Source organism: Malurus melanocephalus, unplaced genomic scaffold (assembly GCF_030028575.1).
Source record: "Malurus melanocephalus ecotype Western Australia unplaced genomic scaffold, MMel_1.1 scaffold_3, whole genome shotgun sequence".
Classification (NCBI taxonomy): domain Eukaryota; kingdom Metazoa; phylum Chordata; class Aves; order Passeriformes; family Maluridae; genus Malurus; species Malurus melanocephalus.
The window spans coordinates 1,106,690-1,125,966 of NW_026623235.1; the positions used below are offsets into that span (position 1 = coordinate 1,106,690).

General features: G+C 33.6%; 1 protein-coding gene across 3 annotated transcripts in view; it reads right to left on the bottom strand.

Annotated features, from left to right (window-relative positions):
- Nucleotides 1–14,289: 14,289 nt before the first annotated feature.
- Nucleotides 14,290–19,277, bottom strand: part of CSMD3 (CUB and Sushi multiple domains 3) — a 575,335-nt gene continuing 570,347 nt past the window's right edge. For all 3 annotated transcript variants that reach the window (XM_057367689.1, XM_057367683.1, XM_057367675.1), the window contains 3 exons: nucleotides 18,412–18,499; nucleotides 17,790–17,925; nucleotides 14,290–16,409 (listed from right to left, as the gene is read on the bottom strand). In XM_057367689.1, coding sequence (XP_057223672.1) covers nucleotides 16,250–16,409; nucleotides 17,790–17,925; nucleotides 18,412–18,499 — 384 coding nt within the window. In that variant the 3' untranslated portion in view covers nucleotides 14,290–16,249. The remainder of the gene's footprint in view (nucleotides 16,410–17,789; nucleotides 17,926–18,411; nucleotides 18,500–19,277) is intronic.

Genomic DNA, 19,277 nt, shown 5'->3' on the forward strand with positions numbered 1-19,277 from the left:
AGATATCTATTAAAAGTCATATGAAATATGGTGTTGATTTTATGAGTTCATATATAATTTTCTATGCAAACTATTAATGCACAATCATGGAATCACAGAATGGGATTTTTAAGATCATCCTTCCCATGGATAGGGACACCTGTCACTATCCATGGGTGTTCACAATTCCATCCAGCCTAGTCTTGAACACTTSCAGGGAAGCTTTTCTGGACAACCAGTTCCAAAGCCTTAACAYCCCTGCAAAAAAGAATTTTTTTCCTAATATCTACTATAAACATAACCTCTTTCAGTTTGAAGCCATTTCGTCTTGTCCTATATGTCTTTGTACAAAGTCTCTCTCCATCTTTGCTGTAGGCTCTCTTCAGGTACGAGAAGGCTGCAATTAGATCAGCCCTGAATCCTTCTGTTTTCCAACTAATCCAATTCTCTCAGCCTTTCCTTTTATGAGAGGTGCTCCAGCCTTCTCAATATCTCCTCTTGGTGGCCTCCTTCAGACTTGCCCCAACAGGTCCATGTCTTCAATGTAGTGCAGAACAGGACATGATATTTAAGGTGGAGACCACACCAGAGTGGAGTAGAGGGGCAGATCCACCTTCCTCCACCTCATGGCCAGGCTGCTTTTGATGCAGCCCAGGATTTGTTTGGCTTTCTAGGCTCCAAGTGCACATTGCAGTCTCATGTCCAGCCTCTTATCCACCCACACCTGCAAGTCMTTCTCAGCAGGGCTGCTCTCAATCTGTTTGTCCCTCAGCCTGGATAGATACTCAGGGTTTCCCTGACTGAGGTGCAGCACCTTGTACTTGGTTTTCTTAAACTTCATGGGATTCCAATGGACCCACTTTTCAAACTTGTCCAGGTTCCTAAGGATGGATTCTGTCCTTCAGATGTGCCAACTGCACCACTCAGCTTGGTGTCATCTGCTAATTTTCTGAGCACTCAATCCCTTTGTATATGTCACTAATGAAGATATTAAATAACACTGGTCCCAGTATAGAGCCCTGAGCTGTCACTGATGTCCATTGGGACTCAGAGCTAYTGACCACTACCCTCTGGGTGCAACTGTCCAATCACTTTCTTACCCATTTAACAGTCCACTGAATGAATCCCTCTTTCTCCAAATTAGAGAGAAGGGTGTTGCTGCGGCATCATGTTAAAGGCTTTACAGAAGTCCATAAAAATGACATCTGTAGTGCTTCCCTTGTCCACTGACGCAGTGACTCTGTCATAGAAGGCCATTAGGTTGGTCAGTCGGGACTTGGTCTTGCTGATTCCCTGCTGGCTGTCTCAAGTTACCTCCCTGTCCTCCATGTGTCTTAGCATAGCTTTAGCCAAGCAACAGGAAGTTGTTACTAAAATGCCACCTCTTAGGACTTTTTTCCTTATTTACAGAAATATTGATTTTCAATAGTCAGGACAAGTTCTATTTTCTCATTTCCTTTACTACTGCAAGTTGATTTTAGAAGGAAATTTCTTAGAGACCTTGATAAATGCTGACATGATCGATTTCTGAAGTTTCCCAATAATGTATTCTCACTGAAAAAGGTCTTATTGCATTTATATTCAAACCTTTGAAAAAATCCACTACTTGGAGGATATCAGCATAGTGTATGGATCTAACTGTAAGACTCTTATTGCTTATCTTCATGGACAGAATGTTTTACCTTTTCTTTCTATAATTATCTGAATCTTACAGGAGTTCTCTAGAATTAGACAAAGCCATAAATTGAACACAATAATAATGGAAACTTATAACATCCTGCACTTTTCTGTGTATATCAACAATGACTCGAGCTGTTGAGTTATATTTAGGGACAAGGTCACTTCTTCCACACAGTAGTATAGATCCCCACTGAAATAACTTAACTGAAGTCAAGACAATTACACCTTTTTCAATCAAGAGTTATTTATAATCAGAATTAAATTCTCCTGCATACAAAATAATGCAGAGACTGGTTGTCAGCATGCAGAATTGTGACATCCTGAGAAATTTATCAGAGCTTCATCAGAAATTTAGCAGGGGCTTTTGAACTTTGAATAACAAAATCCAGCACAGGGTGAAAAATCTTGATAATACAAATACTCTATGGAAAAGTTTCATCAAAAGTTAATTTGGATTATAGAAGTGAATAAATGACAAGTCTGAATAAAGAATTTTCAGTTTTTTCAATGCCAGTTTCTCCATTACAGGAGAATGTACCATGGCTTTTGTGGTACATTATAATATAATCTATACATTATAATATAATCTATATAATTAACTCTCTCCAAAAGTTGATGACAATCTTGCACTCTTCAGAAAGACCAGTGTCATTTTGCTAATCTAACAGCATAAGTACTTTTCAGGATAATTGTATTCCTATCTCTTAGAAAAATAAGGCATTTAGCTTTTASTGTAATAATTGTATAAAATTTTCCTAAATATTTTTCAGTTTGACATCCGTCTTGGATTCTTAAATTGTTATTTCGCTTGTCATTATTTTTTATCATTTCACTTATTTGGATCAACATTCTAATAAATTAAATTAGCTATTTTTCTAAATGCTAAATGCTTTTAGAAGAAGTTTTATTTAATTAAYGATTTTTTTGYCTCACAGATCTGTGTTTTTAGTCAAGTATGTAATAATTAGTAGGGCTATTGCTAGTTGATTCATCTATTATGTCTGAGTAGAGAACAGTAAGATTCCAAGACCATTGTRCATTAGTACACAAAGCAAGACAAGGCTAATTACTGGTCATGTTGCTGCAAGGTAACTTATTTTCCTTTTAATTTATTTATTAAAATGTTCAAGGTGTGTTTTCCCATAAAACATGCACTACTGTACATAAGAGAAGCATATTAATCTGCTTTAAAAAATGCGGAATAATTTTGTTATGGCAGAGAAATTTACTTTGTTTAGTTTAGCAACAAGACAATTTGAAACAAGTTTCTGATGTACTGGTTGGATGTCCTCAGTCATACATATGCATTCATTCATTGAAGAAATTATACTGAGATTATTTATAACAAGCAATGCCATTTAAAAGATTGTTTTGTGTTAGTCATACATGAAGCTTTTGTGAAATTGCAGCTTTTCTCCTCAAAAAATCATTTGTTCAAACAAGACCGCAGTTGGAGCACATACAAAATCACWTTTTCTTATTCAGTTTTAAGTCCCTAAGAAATTGTATATTACTGTTTCATCTGATAATTCCWACTCACCACTGTGCACAAGATTTGCCATTCTCCAGAGATATCCTTTTTTTTTTTTTATAATAACTAAAGAAAAGATTTGCATAACTGCACTAGCAACCAGTAACATTATTTATTACCAAAGCAATTTTTGTGACATGTGCAGCCTTTGTTGGCTATTTAACATATTTTTTAATTAGCAAATTAAAGATTACACAGTGCTTGATCAAAACAAATTTTTGGTTGGATTTTTAATTCTCTACTTCTCTGGAGTGGTTCAATAAAGCACAGAATCCTAGGAATAAATCTCAAAAATGGCAGAGGGAACCTTAATTCTCCCTAATACTAGGASATTCTTTATGATGAAAGATGAATGTGTTCATGTGAAATTGTCATCTATATTGTATAAYACAAAATTGTTACTTCAGATGATTTCCAACTAAGGTTTCTCTCCTAAATTCACCAGTAAAGAATTAAATTAATAGAAATTAACTCTTACCCCCTTTTTTTTTTTTACAATGGTCAGTGATTTCTGAGGAAGAAATCACTTGCCTAAGGAAGGCCAGAAAAAAATAGAAATTATAATAATAAGAAACAATGGTAAAATTATAACATAAATTTTAAAAGTTTTTTTTAGATATTCTTTTTCAAAGAATTACAATTTTTAAGTATTTTGAAGAATTTTAATTTTTTTTAAGATGTTCCTTGAAAAGTTTCTTTTAAGACTTTTGCAATGTCTCTAMAGGCACTAGATAATCCAGCATGTTGCTGTTTTGATGGCTATTCCATATGAATTGTCTGCTTTGCCTTACRTACTTACCCGTTCTAAGCATCCATTTATGTAAAACTGGCTGGTAACTTCCCCAATTGTTAAGGAAATACACTGATAAAAACAATAAGTAATAACATTAACAATAACAATAATAATGAGATAACATTGGGAGGACTTATCTATTGTAACCATTCTCAAATTGTATCTTTCTATAACTCTCCAAACAACATTACCCAAAACTGTTTATAATCTATTTCTTTTACTTAGCACTCAAACTATGCCTGACTATAGTCAGTCAGTTTGGTGTGAAAAACAGACCGGGGGGGAAAGAAACGCTGCTGTTCTCTATACTTTTCGACTACTCAAATTTTTGGGGAATGGGAGAAAGAGGAAGGAAAATTTGCAAAGTTTTATTTGTGACAGAAAAATTTGTTTAATGTGACACCACTGGCATTTTAACACACACAGAACAGAAAACAATAAACATTTCAAATTTCCTTGAAGAAACAAGTATTTGGGTCCTTTGCTACAGAAAGAATGCTTAGAACCATGGTACTTTCTAATCAACACAACTGATAAAGAATTAATGAAGAAATATTGCCCAGATATCTCAATGTAAATATTTAGGTATTTCAAGGACTCCTGCTTAATACATTCCGAGGTTTCACAAATGTTCAAAAATTTTGTAGTAAATCTTCTAATCATTTTATTTTCTTTCAATGTTCTCAGTGAAAAGGATAAAGTTGATCCGCCATGAGACATTCTTTTTTCACAGTTGCAGTAAGCAAAGATTTTCCTGATATCTAAAATTATGAAATTGTTTAAATACCTCTCTGCAAGGATTGCAAAGCCATTTGACAAACAAAGCCACCACTGCTTGTGAGTAATTCATTTTTCCTGAAATCTTTTTCTCTGATGTATTTTTCKCCAGATCAATGCAAAATTGTTTTAAATGTCCATATTTATTAAAATAAAATRTATTTCTTGATATCTGTACAAATGAATGCTCTACATGTTATTTTATCCACTATATTGTAAAGCAATTGTTTTGCTATGAGGACATGAATGAAATTATAAAGTTTTGYATTTCAGAGTTAGGTAAAATTCCTATCTGTAGCCAGTCAGGACAGATATTTTTCTTATAGTACTTTTCATTCTAATAAATAAATTAATTTTGCTCTTGCACAGCATTTAGCTGAAGTATAATTTCCAGTAATTTCAATTTAGAGATATAAGACTTTCATCTCACTAATTATTCCTCTATTTGCAAAGAGGAACATTTGTAAAACAGCTATACCTTTTGTCCTCCCATAACCTCAGCTTTTTGCTGGAAGTACTTTTCCTGTTCAATTAATTCCTCTCTTTGTTTTTCCCTTTGTTTCGTCCAGTGGGCTAGTTTTCCAGATGTGATCCAGAAGTTTTCCAGATGTGATCCAGAAGTGACTGCAGAATGTGCCAAATCAAGGAGGAAGTACAGTTCTGTTAACCAGTAGGACATTTTTTTCATGCAAGTAGAAATGCTTTCTTTTGTTTATTTTCTTTCTTAGTACAGGCAAAAAAAATGCATCTGTGTATGCTCTCTGAACTTTTTAGCTTTTCTTATCTTATAAAACACTGTGGGTGGTCAGCATCATTCCTCAGTTGCCACTAAAGAAGAAGGCAAGAGRAGTGGAGATACTGTCATGAAAGTTCAGAGTTTGAATGATTATGCCTACATGAAGCAAAACAAAAACAAAAAATCTGTCTTCTCAGAAAAGGTTACCCAGCAAAGGAAGATTAAAAACCCAAAACAAAACTCAGAAAAACTCCAAGCCTTCTTTCTCATAAGCCAAAAGCTGTGGTAATGGTTTACAATGAACCTTTAATCTTTTCTAAGGAAAAACAATATATACTTCCATTATTTCTGTGCTTTTCTGGAAGAAGAATTTATGGGTTTCAAAACGTTGCCATTCTCCCAGTGTTAAATAAAATAGTAAAGGTGAAATATTGGACAAAAGACAGCATCTTCTTTGTCCTGTGTGTTCTCTGGTCAGTTCACTACTTAGAGATCATGAGAAAAGAGCAATGCAGACACTTCCATAATTCTGTGTACCACATCAGCATTTGCTGTACAAGTATGGAATCTTTCCAGGAAAGGCTTTGTCATCGTGCCATCTGCYGAGAGGGCCATGGGATTTAACTGCAAGAGCTGGTAATTTCCATACACATTGCAAGTGAGATATGTGGGATTTCCCCACAGAGGGATATCAGGAACTCATGATTTGTACCTGATGACTCTTCAGCTGTTCTTCAGTGATGAGATCTGCCAAGAGGTGCATTTAGCTTGGAGAAAATCAGACACTTGAACAGTCATCTAAACCAGCCTGTGTGTTTTGTAAAGGGGTGCATATGTAGGCTGCTAGCGGAAGAGCAATTGGTGAAATATCTTCTGGGTTTTTTCAGAAACACAAGGAACTATGCTGCAAGAGTTTTTACTGATTTCTATCCAAACAGAAAACTGGAAAAAGTAACACCTCCAGTCAATAATATATGGAGTTTTTTGACTCTTAGACCTATAAATACTTCATGAGATAGTTTGACTGCAGCTATTTTGTTTCTAATTTGGTTTAACATAATTACTTCTGGTAAAAATCGTACAGTTTAAATATATTTCCTCAACACTCTTTGCTAATTTATAGGCTGTAAAATGCTAAGTGATTGTGGCTGATTTATCTTCCTGATGACAGCGGCAAGAAAATTTATATTCCACCTGCATTTACATCAAATGCATACGATTCCGTGTTGCCCTACATGTAATGCCAAAGTTAAATAAGATGTTGCCTACCTACAGTGCCGAAGTTAAATAAGACAAGAACATCTTCTTTAGGCTGTTTGATTTTACTGTATCAGTGGAACCTTAATACCTCCAGTCTTACGAAAATTAGAGAGAAAGATTCATAGATGGTTATGATTAGAAAGAACCTTAAAGATCATCCAGCTCCAACCTTTCTCCCATGGACAGTGACCAGGTTGCTCAGAGTTCCATCCAATCTGGATTTTAAGTTTCTTTTTTTCCTAAAAGCAAATACTCCCATTATTTAGAAAAACTTTCRGTACACTATGCATGGAAGCTTCTCTCTTTAGGACTATGTCTAACTTATGTACTTGACTTCATATAATGTTATCAATTTTTCACATGCTACCAACTCAAGAGCAAAATAAGAACCTGAGTAATGGGAGTAGACAGAGGTTCACTATAGTCATAACAGTAAAATGATGGGCTAAAAAAAAAATTGTCAGTCTGCCATGGTTTGTTTTAGTCTGGGTTGTTTTTGTTTCTTTTTTGCTTCAGCTTTTTCTCTTGCCTACTTCTGCAGATTCCCCTAAAGCTTAATGTTGCATGTGTCAACTAAACAAGYAAGTATGCTGCTGTGATGGCTGTTATTTTGTGAGGCTGAAAAAATAGCTCTTAATATTTTTATAATTTCCAAGTATATTTACTAGTGACACTTTGGAATAACAAGATGGGGAAGTGGGAGCAATCAAGTGTTTAAGATTTAGTTTTTATTTCTCTTTATTCAACTCTAATTTGATAGTTAATAGACTAAATTAAATTTCTCTGAGTCWAGTCTGTTTTCTTTGTTACTCTTTCTTGGTATTTGGGGAACGATTTCTCTCTGTCCTTATCTCAACTCACGAGATTTTTGTTAYATTTTCTCTCCCCTGCCCAGGTGAGGAATGGAGTGATGCAGTGGCTTTGRTGGGCACCTGACCTCCATCCAAGGTCAACCCACCACATATGATTTTCTTGTATGTCCCACATGACAGTGCTCAAGGTGATCATCTCCATGATGTTCCCCTGCCCTGAGGTCAGACTCCCAGGCCGACCTTCCCTGGATCCTCCTTCCAGCCCTGCTTGTAGATAGCTGCCACGTTAACAAACGTGTCCATTCAACTGGGACATCCCCAGTTAGACAAGACTGCTGGTGAATCACTGAAAGTGGCTCATTGAGCACCTCCACCAGCTCCCCCAGCACCTTTGGTTGCTGGGGCAACCAGCCCCACAGCCTCATGAGTGTCTAAGGGGTGCAGCAGATCAGTGACCATTCCCCTTGGGTTATGGGGCCTCATTATTAACCCCATAATTGGGTTATGGGGCCTCATTCTGCTCTCCATCTCTGTCTTCTGGGTCAGGGGGCCAGGTACTCCAAGAATAACTGGTCTTACCATAAGAGATTGAGGCAAAGATGACATAAAATTGTTTTGTGAGGTTTCTGAATTTATTTAGCCTAGAGAAAAGAAAACTTTTCAAGGGTGACCTAATGCCAGTCTTTCCAATACCTGCGAAGACGGCCTCAAAAAGACGGAGTCAAAATCTTTGCAGCAATACGTGTCAGGAAGACAAGAAACAGTCAAAATTAATGAGTGATTCCACCTTTATAGAAAAAGAAACTTTTCCCAATGAGGATAGTTCGGAAGAGATTAAAAGAAAGGTTGTGTAGTTTCCATTCATTGAGGTTTTTAAAACCCAATTGGACAGCTACCTGAGAAACCTTAGATAAAACATCTGAGGTTCCTTCCAGCCCCAGTTACTCTATGATAATATTATCCTGTGATTCTGTGACTGAAAACGACTATTTCAATAATCTGAATCTTTTTCTTACCCATTATTCCTGGCTATGATAAATGCAGTTTTCCATTATTGCACAATAGTTAAGAAAACTCTGAACTTGCAGTTTTAAAAATTGACCAGAAAGAAATACTGAGAGTTTTATATGTAGAATTTAGTTTTGAAAACTTATAGTTTTGTTTCTAACATGAATTATGTAGATACATCTCAAGATTGAACATCTTCACAAAACCATTTTTCCTGCAGAATTTGTTGCTCCATCAAAACACAAATATTTCACAAAGGCACTATGCTGCTAGAAACCTGCTAGCTTTATTTTGTACTTAGAGTATCAGCACCCAGACTTTAGAATTCAAGGTCTGGAGGTATCTATGGACAGCAAGCATTCTCAGGAGAGTGRCACGTAGATTGTGATTCTACTTGGACACGTATCTTCCCTTAAATTCTGAAAAAGCCTATGAAATGTCAAAACCTGCCACAAAATGGAATTGTTTTCTTACTGACATGGACTTTTTTATGACTAGGTAGCAGAAGTGACACTGTGCTCTCCTTAATGATTGATATTACTGTATCACTTACAACTGTGTCACAACTTCAATTCTAGATATACTAGAATTCTTTCATATTGTTCATGTTGCACAACAGCACAGAATCATAGAATCATTTAGGTTGGAAACACCCTTAAGGTCATCAAGCCTAAGAGCAGATGCATTATCTGTTCACTATCTAGTGTCTCAGCTAGGGAAAGATTTGGTTGATAATGCTTTTTAAGTTTTTTTCCTGTTTTAGCTTTTTAGCTTCTGTGCTTACTAGAGAAGCAGCAGTTAAAAGCACTGCAAAGAAGGAAATGCTTTATCATTAAGTGCCATATTCTGCCAATTTCAGATATGGAGAGGAAGAAAATTTTGGTTTGTTCTCTGACAACCTAGTCTAGTATGTTAAAGAGTGGAAAAAATAGAAAAAAATAAGTATGTGACACATTAATTTCTGTTGCATATTTCTATGCTGCATAAGAATAGGGTTTAGATCTCTTGCATCTCTCTAAAATCTAAGTTTAGTTGAGAAAATAAAGCTGGTTATGTCAAGGTCATGACATGCCACAGAGGCAAGTATCCAGATTTTACCCTCAGAGGTAACAAAAACTATGACAAAGGACAGAGTGTAGAAAGAGTAGCTGTCTATTTTTATTGTGGTATAATGATGTTGAAAAAATTTAGAATAGAAGAATAAAGAACAAGGAATAGAATTATGGTACTACACTAAAAGGGTCATTAAAACTTTTTAAAAATATATTTTTTTTAATATTACACTACTACTTATTCAGTTGCTGTAGATGTCTATTAATGTTAAGGCATTTGTTAAGTACCTTTATTATTTTAACATAAAATATAATATGTAACTTGAGACACTGGGTACTCATTACTATTATGGGCAAATATATTATAATTTGAAGCATTAAAYATTTTATGAGGATCCACTACTTGAAAAATTGACAGCCACATAACTAAAAGAATATATAAGCATATGTATAAATTTACATATTGTACATATATTTATTATGCAATATAGTAGTATACTAGTTATAAATAATATATTTGTATAGTATGTACTTTGGCTTTCTGTTAAAAAGAACAAAGAAAATCTCRCCACAATTGGCTTGATTTTAAATGAGATGTGTGCATGGTTATGTCTGGTTTATTATTTATTATACAGTATCTCCATGATCTCTGTACACATATATATACCCCCARCATATACAAATATATACTCGTCATAGTCTTCTGGACATGCTTAGGAACGATACGAGACATCYACCTTAACTGGCACCTCAATTATCAGCTCCTTGTTTTCCTTAATTGCTTTTGTCACTTTATATTATTCTCTGGAGCCCATAGCTGTGGTGAGGACAGTTGTTTGTTCTCATCAATTTTTCTTGTGCTATTTAATCTCTTTCTCAGAGAGAAATTGGCAATTAATCTTAGCTCATTCACATGTGGTATCAATTTCTTATTGACAGGAAAGTTCTGGACAGCAGGCCAATTATATGAATTTTGCTTTTTACTAATGASAAAATCCACCATAATTTTATTTTAAATTACAGGCATGATGTTGCAGAAAAAGACCTTTTTTAGATGTGGCTAGAGATAATCTATGCCACATTGACATGGCTTCAGCACCCAGAGAAGATATAYAATTCTATACTTAGAAATGTGAACATGCAACTAGAGCATAAAAATCTGGACACCAGTTAATGTTTTTTTACCTTAAAATGCACGTATCGTTCCTTTGTTGGAAGTCACCTTCTCTTCAGTCCTTTTTGCCACTAGGGCACTTTCTGTAAGTGTGTTCTCAATGTACTTTAGACAAAATGTGTTTTGACCTAATCAGCTTAATCTGTCAGATTTAGCATGAATTGRTATACAGCAAAGTATGGAACACTGACGAATATTCACTGGATAATTACTGTGATATGTCTTAACAATTTTTCCTAAAACCATGGGACCTACATTTCAGAACTATTACTACACTTACTTCTAGTTAAGCAAAGCAGGATATTATGTCAGAATATTCTGAAACTATGTCTTAGTTTCAGAAACAATAAGATAATTAATGGGAACACAGTGACTCATTGAAATATTTTTTGTGCAATCAAATGATAATTTAATATTGGTTCTGCATAATATATAACATTAAAATTATTCAAAATTATGTGCCTGAACTATTACTGCACTTATTTTTACATAAGGGAACCAAGTTATGAATCATTTTTTGAATTGTCCTATCTGTCACTTAGAACATCAGTACATAGCAGATGATGAAAAATCAGGCAGTGAGTGACTTAGTCTGAAGCTAGGTGCAGAAATGACAGGGCTTCATTATTTTAAAAAATCCCATCTGGGAACACAAAAATATTTTGCAAAATAAATACACAGAACAGGAATCTTAAATACTAATTGTATTCCTGAGCATTATATCATGCTTTCCTCATGCCTCTCTTGTGTAAGAATAAATTATATCATAGAGAAAGATAGAAAAGGATGTGAAGAGTAATATGTTCATTTGCTAAACAGTAATACAGATTACCAGAAAACCTACCCAGTGCATTTTTCTCTATCACATTTAATTGAACTTTTGGCAACCAAATCAAAATTAAGTCACAAAACCACAAAGAAATTAAAAGAGATTTAGGGATTTTGAGAGATGCTAAATAGATTTTTTTATGTTCCATGAAAGGGTACTAGACTACTAGCAATGTGTGCAAGAAGAGCTCAGGAACTTGGTGGATGAATTTACCATTGCTTGAGCGGTGGTCCAGGCATTCCAGGTACCTATATCAAGCATCACTGAGAATCTGAAATCATTAAATGTTTTCATAAATTAATCTCACAGAGACTGTGCAGCTTTAATATAAAAATAATAAAAGCCATATTTTTCTCCAACTCTGATCATCCTATTAATAAGGATGCTGCAACACATACAGACTGTACTGCTGTGTAACAGATGATCTTTCATTGAAAGATCATGGGCAGAAGCATGAAGAGTTAAAAAACAAGGTATATTCGGTCACAAGAGATCTATGCTTTACTGAGATAATGTAGTAGCTAAGTGGTAGTTAGGGACTCACAACTGAATCTACACATTAATCTGCTGACACCTTTGTGCAGTGATAGCCAAGATTTTAAATTCCCCAAATTTCAATAACATTGGAAAAAAAATGAGGAATACTTCATAACACTTTAATCAGCTGTACAAGAGGGTTGAGATACATGCTTTTAAGGAAAAGYTGTATTTCACCTACATTAATAGCTTAATGACTTGGCTATAAGCTCGCTTTATTTCCCATTAGCTCTCCTTAAGAAGCCATAAGATTTCTAGCCATTAAACCGTTTTCTTGACAAGAACAGCTTGTTCTATTTTTGTCGAAGATTTCCTCCAGAATAAGATATCTTCATATCAACGCCAGTTCTGTTTCACAAACTGAAGTAAAATATGAGATTTTAAGCTTAATTTTATGATGGTTCTGAGAAGTTCTACAGAACTGCTATTTTGGTGAGWTTAGTTGAAACCGTGTGGTTTCTGGATTTCTGTAACAAACCAGATCGTAGTGTGATCTAATGGCATTTACTGGACAAAATGGATCTTGACACACAGATAATGTAGAAATAAAAGGATTCAATGTTATAGAATCTTAAATGAAGTTTTAAACCTCAGTCCATAATATTGCAGAAGCTGTCTTAATCTTAAAAATTATGAAAATGCATGACAATTTCTATCCATACCCATTTTCTCTGTGCACCGTTTTCTTGAATAATGTAGCCAAAATGATATCTTCTATTCAGCTATCAACCCAAGAAAAACAAAAGACAGTGAGCAGACTGTGCTAACAACCTCCAAGGAAGCAACCAAAACTTGGAATTCTGTCTGTGAAAATTGACCTCTCTGCTACTACAAAAGTGAACAGTTCACACACGACTTATAAGTCAAACTTGTCAAGGAAACACAAATTAAAAAAAAACAAAACAACAAAACCCAACCCCCAACACCTCCACACCCCTCCCCTCCCCCCCAAAAAAGTAGAAAAAAHCCCAAACGAGCAAACAAACAATGTACAGAATCAAAGCAAGCAAACTAACCAAACCCCAAATTCATTCTATTATGCATTTTTCTGTAACAATGAAGTCAATATTATTCCTGTAAAGTGCAAGCTGGGTATATTGGCCCAAGCTAATTAGGAGAATTGTGGAACTAATTTGATGTGAGTTCTATTTACTTTGTTATGTTGAAACAAATAATGAAAAAAAAAAAGAAGAAAGAAGAGCTTAACTTCATATTTCAGTCTGCATAAGAAAGTTTGGCTACTGTGAAACAGGATTTTTTTTTTTTTTTTTTTTTTTTTTTTTTTTTGCAGAATTAACCAATTTGCTTTAGAACACCCTCATCCCCTGGAAACATAATCCTCATGCTTTTTACACTGACTCCATGCTTCTTTTTCTAATATTTTAACACAATTTTCATCAATTTCAACATGGACCTGAGTGGGTATTTTTAATTTGTATAGAGCATCAAATCCACAAATTAATTTTAGACTATTCCTCACCTGCAGTTATCCTATGACTAGCATTTCATATCAGGATTTGCACTCCATTTTCCATGTTTGTAAGTGAGAGGGGTTGTTAAATGACAGTTTCAATATTATAGTAATATAACTAACAGCCCTCCTTCCAATTCAATGTCATTAAAAAAATCACTGKGTTTTTGCTTTTTTTTTAATGGCAGAAAATATTGTATCCACTGGCACTACCTGTTAATATGTCTTGCATATTTCTGAGCAAAGATAGTAAAATAATGCATGAAGTAGGCTGCCTACAACCTTGAGGAATGCTAAAGTTTTCTAAATCACTTTTTTCTTTAAAAAGATTCTCTTTTTTTGTGTTTTCCATTGGTAAACACTAGTAGGCCTATTTTTCTATAAAACTGCTTCTTCAAGTAAAACAGAAAATTAATTTTAGCAAATAAATGTCTTTATACATTGTGCTCATCAATTATTTTAAAGAGTAATCTAAATCTTACTTTATCTAAAATTTGCAGAAAGATTCGGAAAAAATAACATGATTTTAAGACCCACAAGAATACTAAATTTAGATTCTCAATTAGGTTATTTTCTCATCTTCCCAACTTAAATAAGTGTAAAGCTCATGTTCCAAAGAAGACACATGGTTAAAAAAAGCAATTGTCCGGTTTTATTTTGTTTACATTGCACTGAAAATTTACATCGTACTTTTACAAATCCTTTTTCATAAAAATATACTTCTTTACAAAAGTGTATGCATTAATATAAGAGGAGTAGCCAGTTGCAGAAGAAACATTTTAAACGATCTCAAATGTATTAACCTTAACATTAATGAATGAATCATAGTTATTGCAGTCATTTGAATAAACAAGAATAAATAACAACCAATGGTATAAAATATAAAACAGCATCCTTTTAGTAGAATACAGTTTGACAGAGTTGTATGAATATTCAAAACAAAGTGTTGTAAAATGATTTATAAGAAATTCATCAAACATTATAGAAATCCAAGCAGCAATCCTGGGTACAATGATTTTTGGTAGGCACTCTCTATTACGGTAATAAAAAGGTTATTTTCACAGAATTATTAATGTCTGAAAGGGACAATAACAGATAATTCACACTGGCTAACACACAGCATTTGTGAGTCATGCTATGAATGGAAGACAATGACCTACATCAAATAAATTACTGAGTTCCTGCTAAATAAATCTGATATGAAATAACTGTAAAATTAAAAATTGCATTTCTTTAGAAGTGATTCTGGAATGTCTAAAACTTGTATCTGAGGGCTGTGAAATCTGAATTGTCCCTAAAATGAATGGATTGTCCCTAATAAAATCATGGCTTTATATATATTTATATTTTTTTTTCCATTGGACTATGTTAATATATTCAATTTTAAATGAACTCTAAGGATTTGTTTCCATAAAGTAAGGAATATATAGATAAAATAGATGTGAAAACACTCTATTTCCAAATGATATCTTCCTGTGGCCTTGTAGAGCTGATCCAAAGTTCATTAATGTCTCTTAGAATCCATCAGTTTGAATGGGATCGCATCATGCTTTGTGCATGCATTTTGTCAAAGTGCTGAAGGAACAAACAGGTGGGATATGGCCTAGTTTTAACTAACATGGACTGAAAATTTGACTCATATTTTTTATACAGGGATTTCATTGGTAATATTACTGTGAACTGCACTTTTTCATAGGAAATATTAAATTATGTTTTAACTTTTGAAAAAAAAAAAGTAAGATGGTGACTCCTGAATGTTCTTCAACATTAAGGAATGTAGTCACATACAAAGCTCAATTCATATTAGGTTCTTCATTGTAAAATTTGTCTAGATGTATGATTGAYAAAATATAGAAATTACTATTTGTGGATATTGTTAATAGAAACAAAAAAATGCTTGACTTGGAACATGAAAATGAAGCAAGATGTGAAGCAGAGAAGAAAATTCATTTTATAAGAACATGAAATTTAATTTTTTTTTTCTGTGATATGAAAAGAGTAAGTTATACTTGTTGATTTCTAAATACTACATCCTGGACTTAGAAATTCGACTGTTCTGAGAAAAATAAAATTCTTAAAGGGCTGAAAAAGGGAAAAAGGTACAAACTCATGAGAAAGATGTAGCATATGACTGTTAAAGAGAAATCAGTGACCTATTGTCTCCTGTAAGTATAGCTCTTATGTTCTACCTATATCTTTTTTTTTTTTTTAACCCAGTCTCTCTATTATAGTTTTATAAAGCACAGAATACTGATAGTGGATGCTCCTCCAATATATGCAAATATGTTTTATGTTTTAGAATAACCTCCTTTTTTAAAAAAGCAAATAAACTGTGAGTAGCACTCATAGAGTGCAGCAAATTTTTTTAAAACTCTCCGTGGCATACACAAAGAAGAATTCTGATCCAGTTTATGAAAAACGAAATCAAAACAAAGTAACTACAACCCAGACTTGCCTATCATCCTCAGGAAAAGGTGACCCACTATGTCCTGAAAAGTGTGCTTTAATTTTTTTTTTTCATTTCTTTTTTTTTTTCTTTTCAATCAGTGAACTGTGTGTGCACTGTGTTGTGTGTCAATTTCCAGACTTTGAAGACAAATCATTATCACATTATACCATTGTGCAAACAGTGTTCAAGTTGGGGTCAAATCGTACTGCTTTTCCTTCTGCTGACTTTGCATTTGTGTCATACATGGGATTTTCAAAAGCAGCTTGTCCATTATTATTTTCATGTACAGAGCATCCTGTGTACTGTGTTTTAGGTGCAGTCCTGTAGAAGAAAGACAGAACATTTGTAACTGCAGTTTTCCTCACTGACTTAATGTGGTTTAAGAATCAAAACAGAATTTAACTACTAATTCCAATTATAGGAGCCAAATAWGATATCTTAATTTGTTTTACAGTATTTATGCAAGAATTAGTATTATCTTTATTGAGGTTTAAGGGTTTTACGATTCCTTGAAATGATGTTCACTTAGAAACTAAGTTAACAACCTCATAAGAGGCTATCCATTGTTATTGTATCCCTTATCCATTATCAAAGTTGTTATCCATTCCAATTGGATGATCAGATGATAAAGAGTACAACAAAATCTTGTAAAGACACAATAATTCCCCAGTCAGATGACTGAGGTTTTCTTTTTCTCTTTGGAGACTCCACAATTTTACCAAGAATGCTTTATAGCTCAAATGCACTCTTTTTCACTAAATAACTCAAAATATCAGAGTTACAACTGTTAAAACCTTTTGATCTATATKACTATACAAAATATACACTATATTGCAAATCATCAATATAAAACACAAAGTGCTTACAGCATACAGTTAATAACAAACACGTAAAAAATTACATGGGCAATTTTTCATATGCTGAAGCATTTGAAAACAACTAATTAAAAAAGATGGTACATGTTTTAAACTAATGTTATCCTGTAAAGTGTATTACTAGTATTATTGTCAGACTATCAGATATAAGTCACCATTTGGCCCATTATTATGAAATTAATCATCTTGTCATTAAAGTGATTGGCTTTCCTTTAGTCATGAAATGCTTTAAAGCTACAGAAAAAAAGTTCCTGCATCCAAAGAATTAATGATGGTCTCAGTAACATGAACAAAATTGTTGAACTTAGACTAATTAAACTGAAAAGACTAGTGGCTATTTAACATAATTGCATACGAACTAATAATTTCAGATGCAGAAACAGTTCCATGATGGAACCTGTTGATGACATAATAYTTGCATACATTTGTATGCAAATAAACTGATCAGACATTAGGATAAATTACTCRGGATATGACTCAATTTTGTCACATGTAGAAAAGAATAAAGGTAATTTATTGTAAATATACCCAAAATCTACCAATTATGTTATTCAGAATATGCCAATATTTTATAGCATCTATTCTGTCATAAAGAGAGAAATTTATCAAATTTTAAATATATAGGAATGAAAGTACAGCACAGTATAATACACTTATCTGTTAGTTATTGTACCAGATCTTAATAGATGCAGGAAGAATTATCTACATGCACATTTTTCAAGCTCTGTTGTTTTACAGAAAGCTTTATTTACACTAGCAAAAATTGAAGACAATAAAATCCCCAACACAGGAAAATAGGAATTCTGTATATATAGTTTTTACTTACCTTTGTTTATAAAGATAAAAGCCAAAACCAGCAAATATAAGGGCAAAGAAAGGCACAAGGATAGCAATGGCCACTGAACTACTRTTTGTACCATGTGGTTGATTAGAAGAATTTGAACCCTCAGACACATTAAGACCTAAAAACCCAAGAAAAAACAAGTAATATTGTAGACTTKTCTGTTATCAGCAGCACACACTACTCCATAATATTCAGAATTCAGAAACACCTTGTTACTGGGCCACCATAATGTGTTCTGCTGCATACATAAACCTGTAGCAGCACCATAAGCAAGCAATCAGTTTATCAGAACATTCTACAATATAGGTTTTCTACATAGCTATTAAGATGTGAAACTAAATGCATTTTATGCATATTYGGATAAAACCATTGCTCAAAATATTACAAATTAATTGCTATAGTAAGAAGTACATTGGAAGTCATCTACAGCTCCTAACAACTTCTTTTAACTACCACTTAAATGACATTTTAAAGATATTAATACCTCAATATTCTATAAAATGTCTATTCTGTTAACATCCTGCAGATATCTTCATACTACTGGATATAATAAAACAGAATATGGAAYAATGAACTGGCAAAGAATTAGAATTTTTTTGAATACCTAGTCTTTGAAGACCAAATTGTCCATAATCTTTACCCTGGATGAATCCTTGAAAAACATATGTTGCTCCATCAGGTTCAGCAGAAACCTGTWAACAAAAAGTACTTTGAATTAAATGGAGAAAAGTTTGTTGCAAATTACATGTATCTATTTGAAAGGKCACAACTCTATTCTACATCCTAATATGCTGGACTGGTAGCTGTATTTCCCCATTATAAACACCCTCATTGTCTAGGAAATTTATATATAGAGCTCAAAAGAAAAGACAGGACTGTTATAGACATAACTTAGACATGGTGGTTTACRGTCATATAGGATACCTTATACTACCTTTAACTGCATTTTTTAAAAACCAGTAACACTTGAAGTTTCTGGTAGTTCAAATGTCAGTATTTCTAAGCTCTCATATACTTCATAATTTTCTGTTTTGTTTAGGAAGTAGATTGAAAAAGTTATATTGCATCTAATCCTAAGGATGCAAATATTGATATTGTAATAGCTAGTTTCAAACTAAATAATAATAATAAAAAAAATCTCACATTGTTTGGCAGTTATTTTGATCTTTCTCAGTGTTTATCTCAGTAAGTACTTAATTATGCAACTGTGGACCAGAAGAATATTGAATAAGGCTTTGGAACAAGGATAAAATATTCTAGTATAAACAAAAACGCTTGTGAGAGGGAGGGGATGTTTGTGAATCCATGATTCTCTCTCTTATTACAGAGGAAGTACAGTCTAAAGTACTGGACTATATACAACTTGACAGATATTTGCTTCTAAGAATAGTCATTAGGTTTAAATTCACTCTTTCCTAGGTAGGTTCCTTCAACTTTTTCCCTTTAGCTTCCCTTTCTCAAGATAAAGTA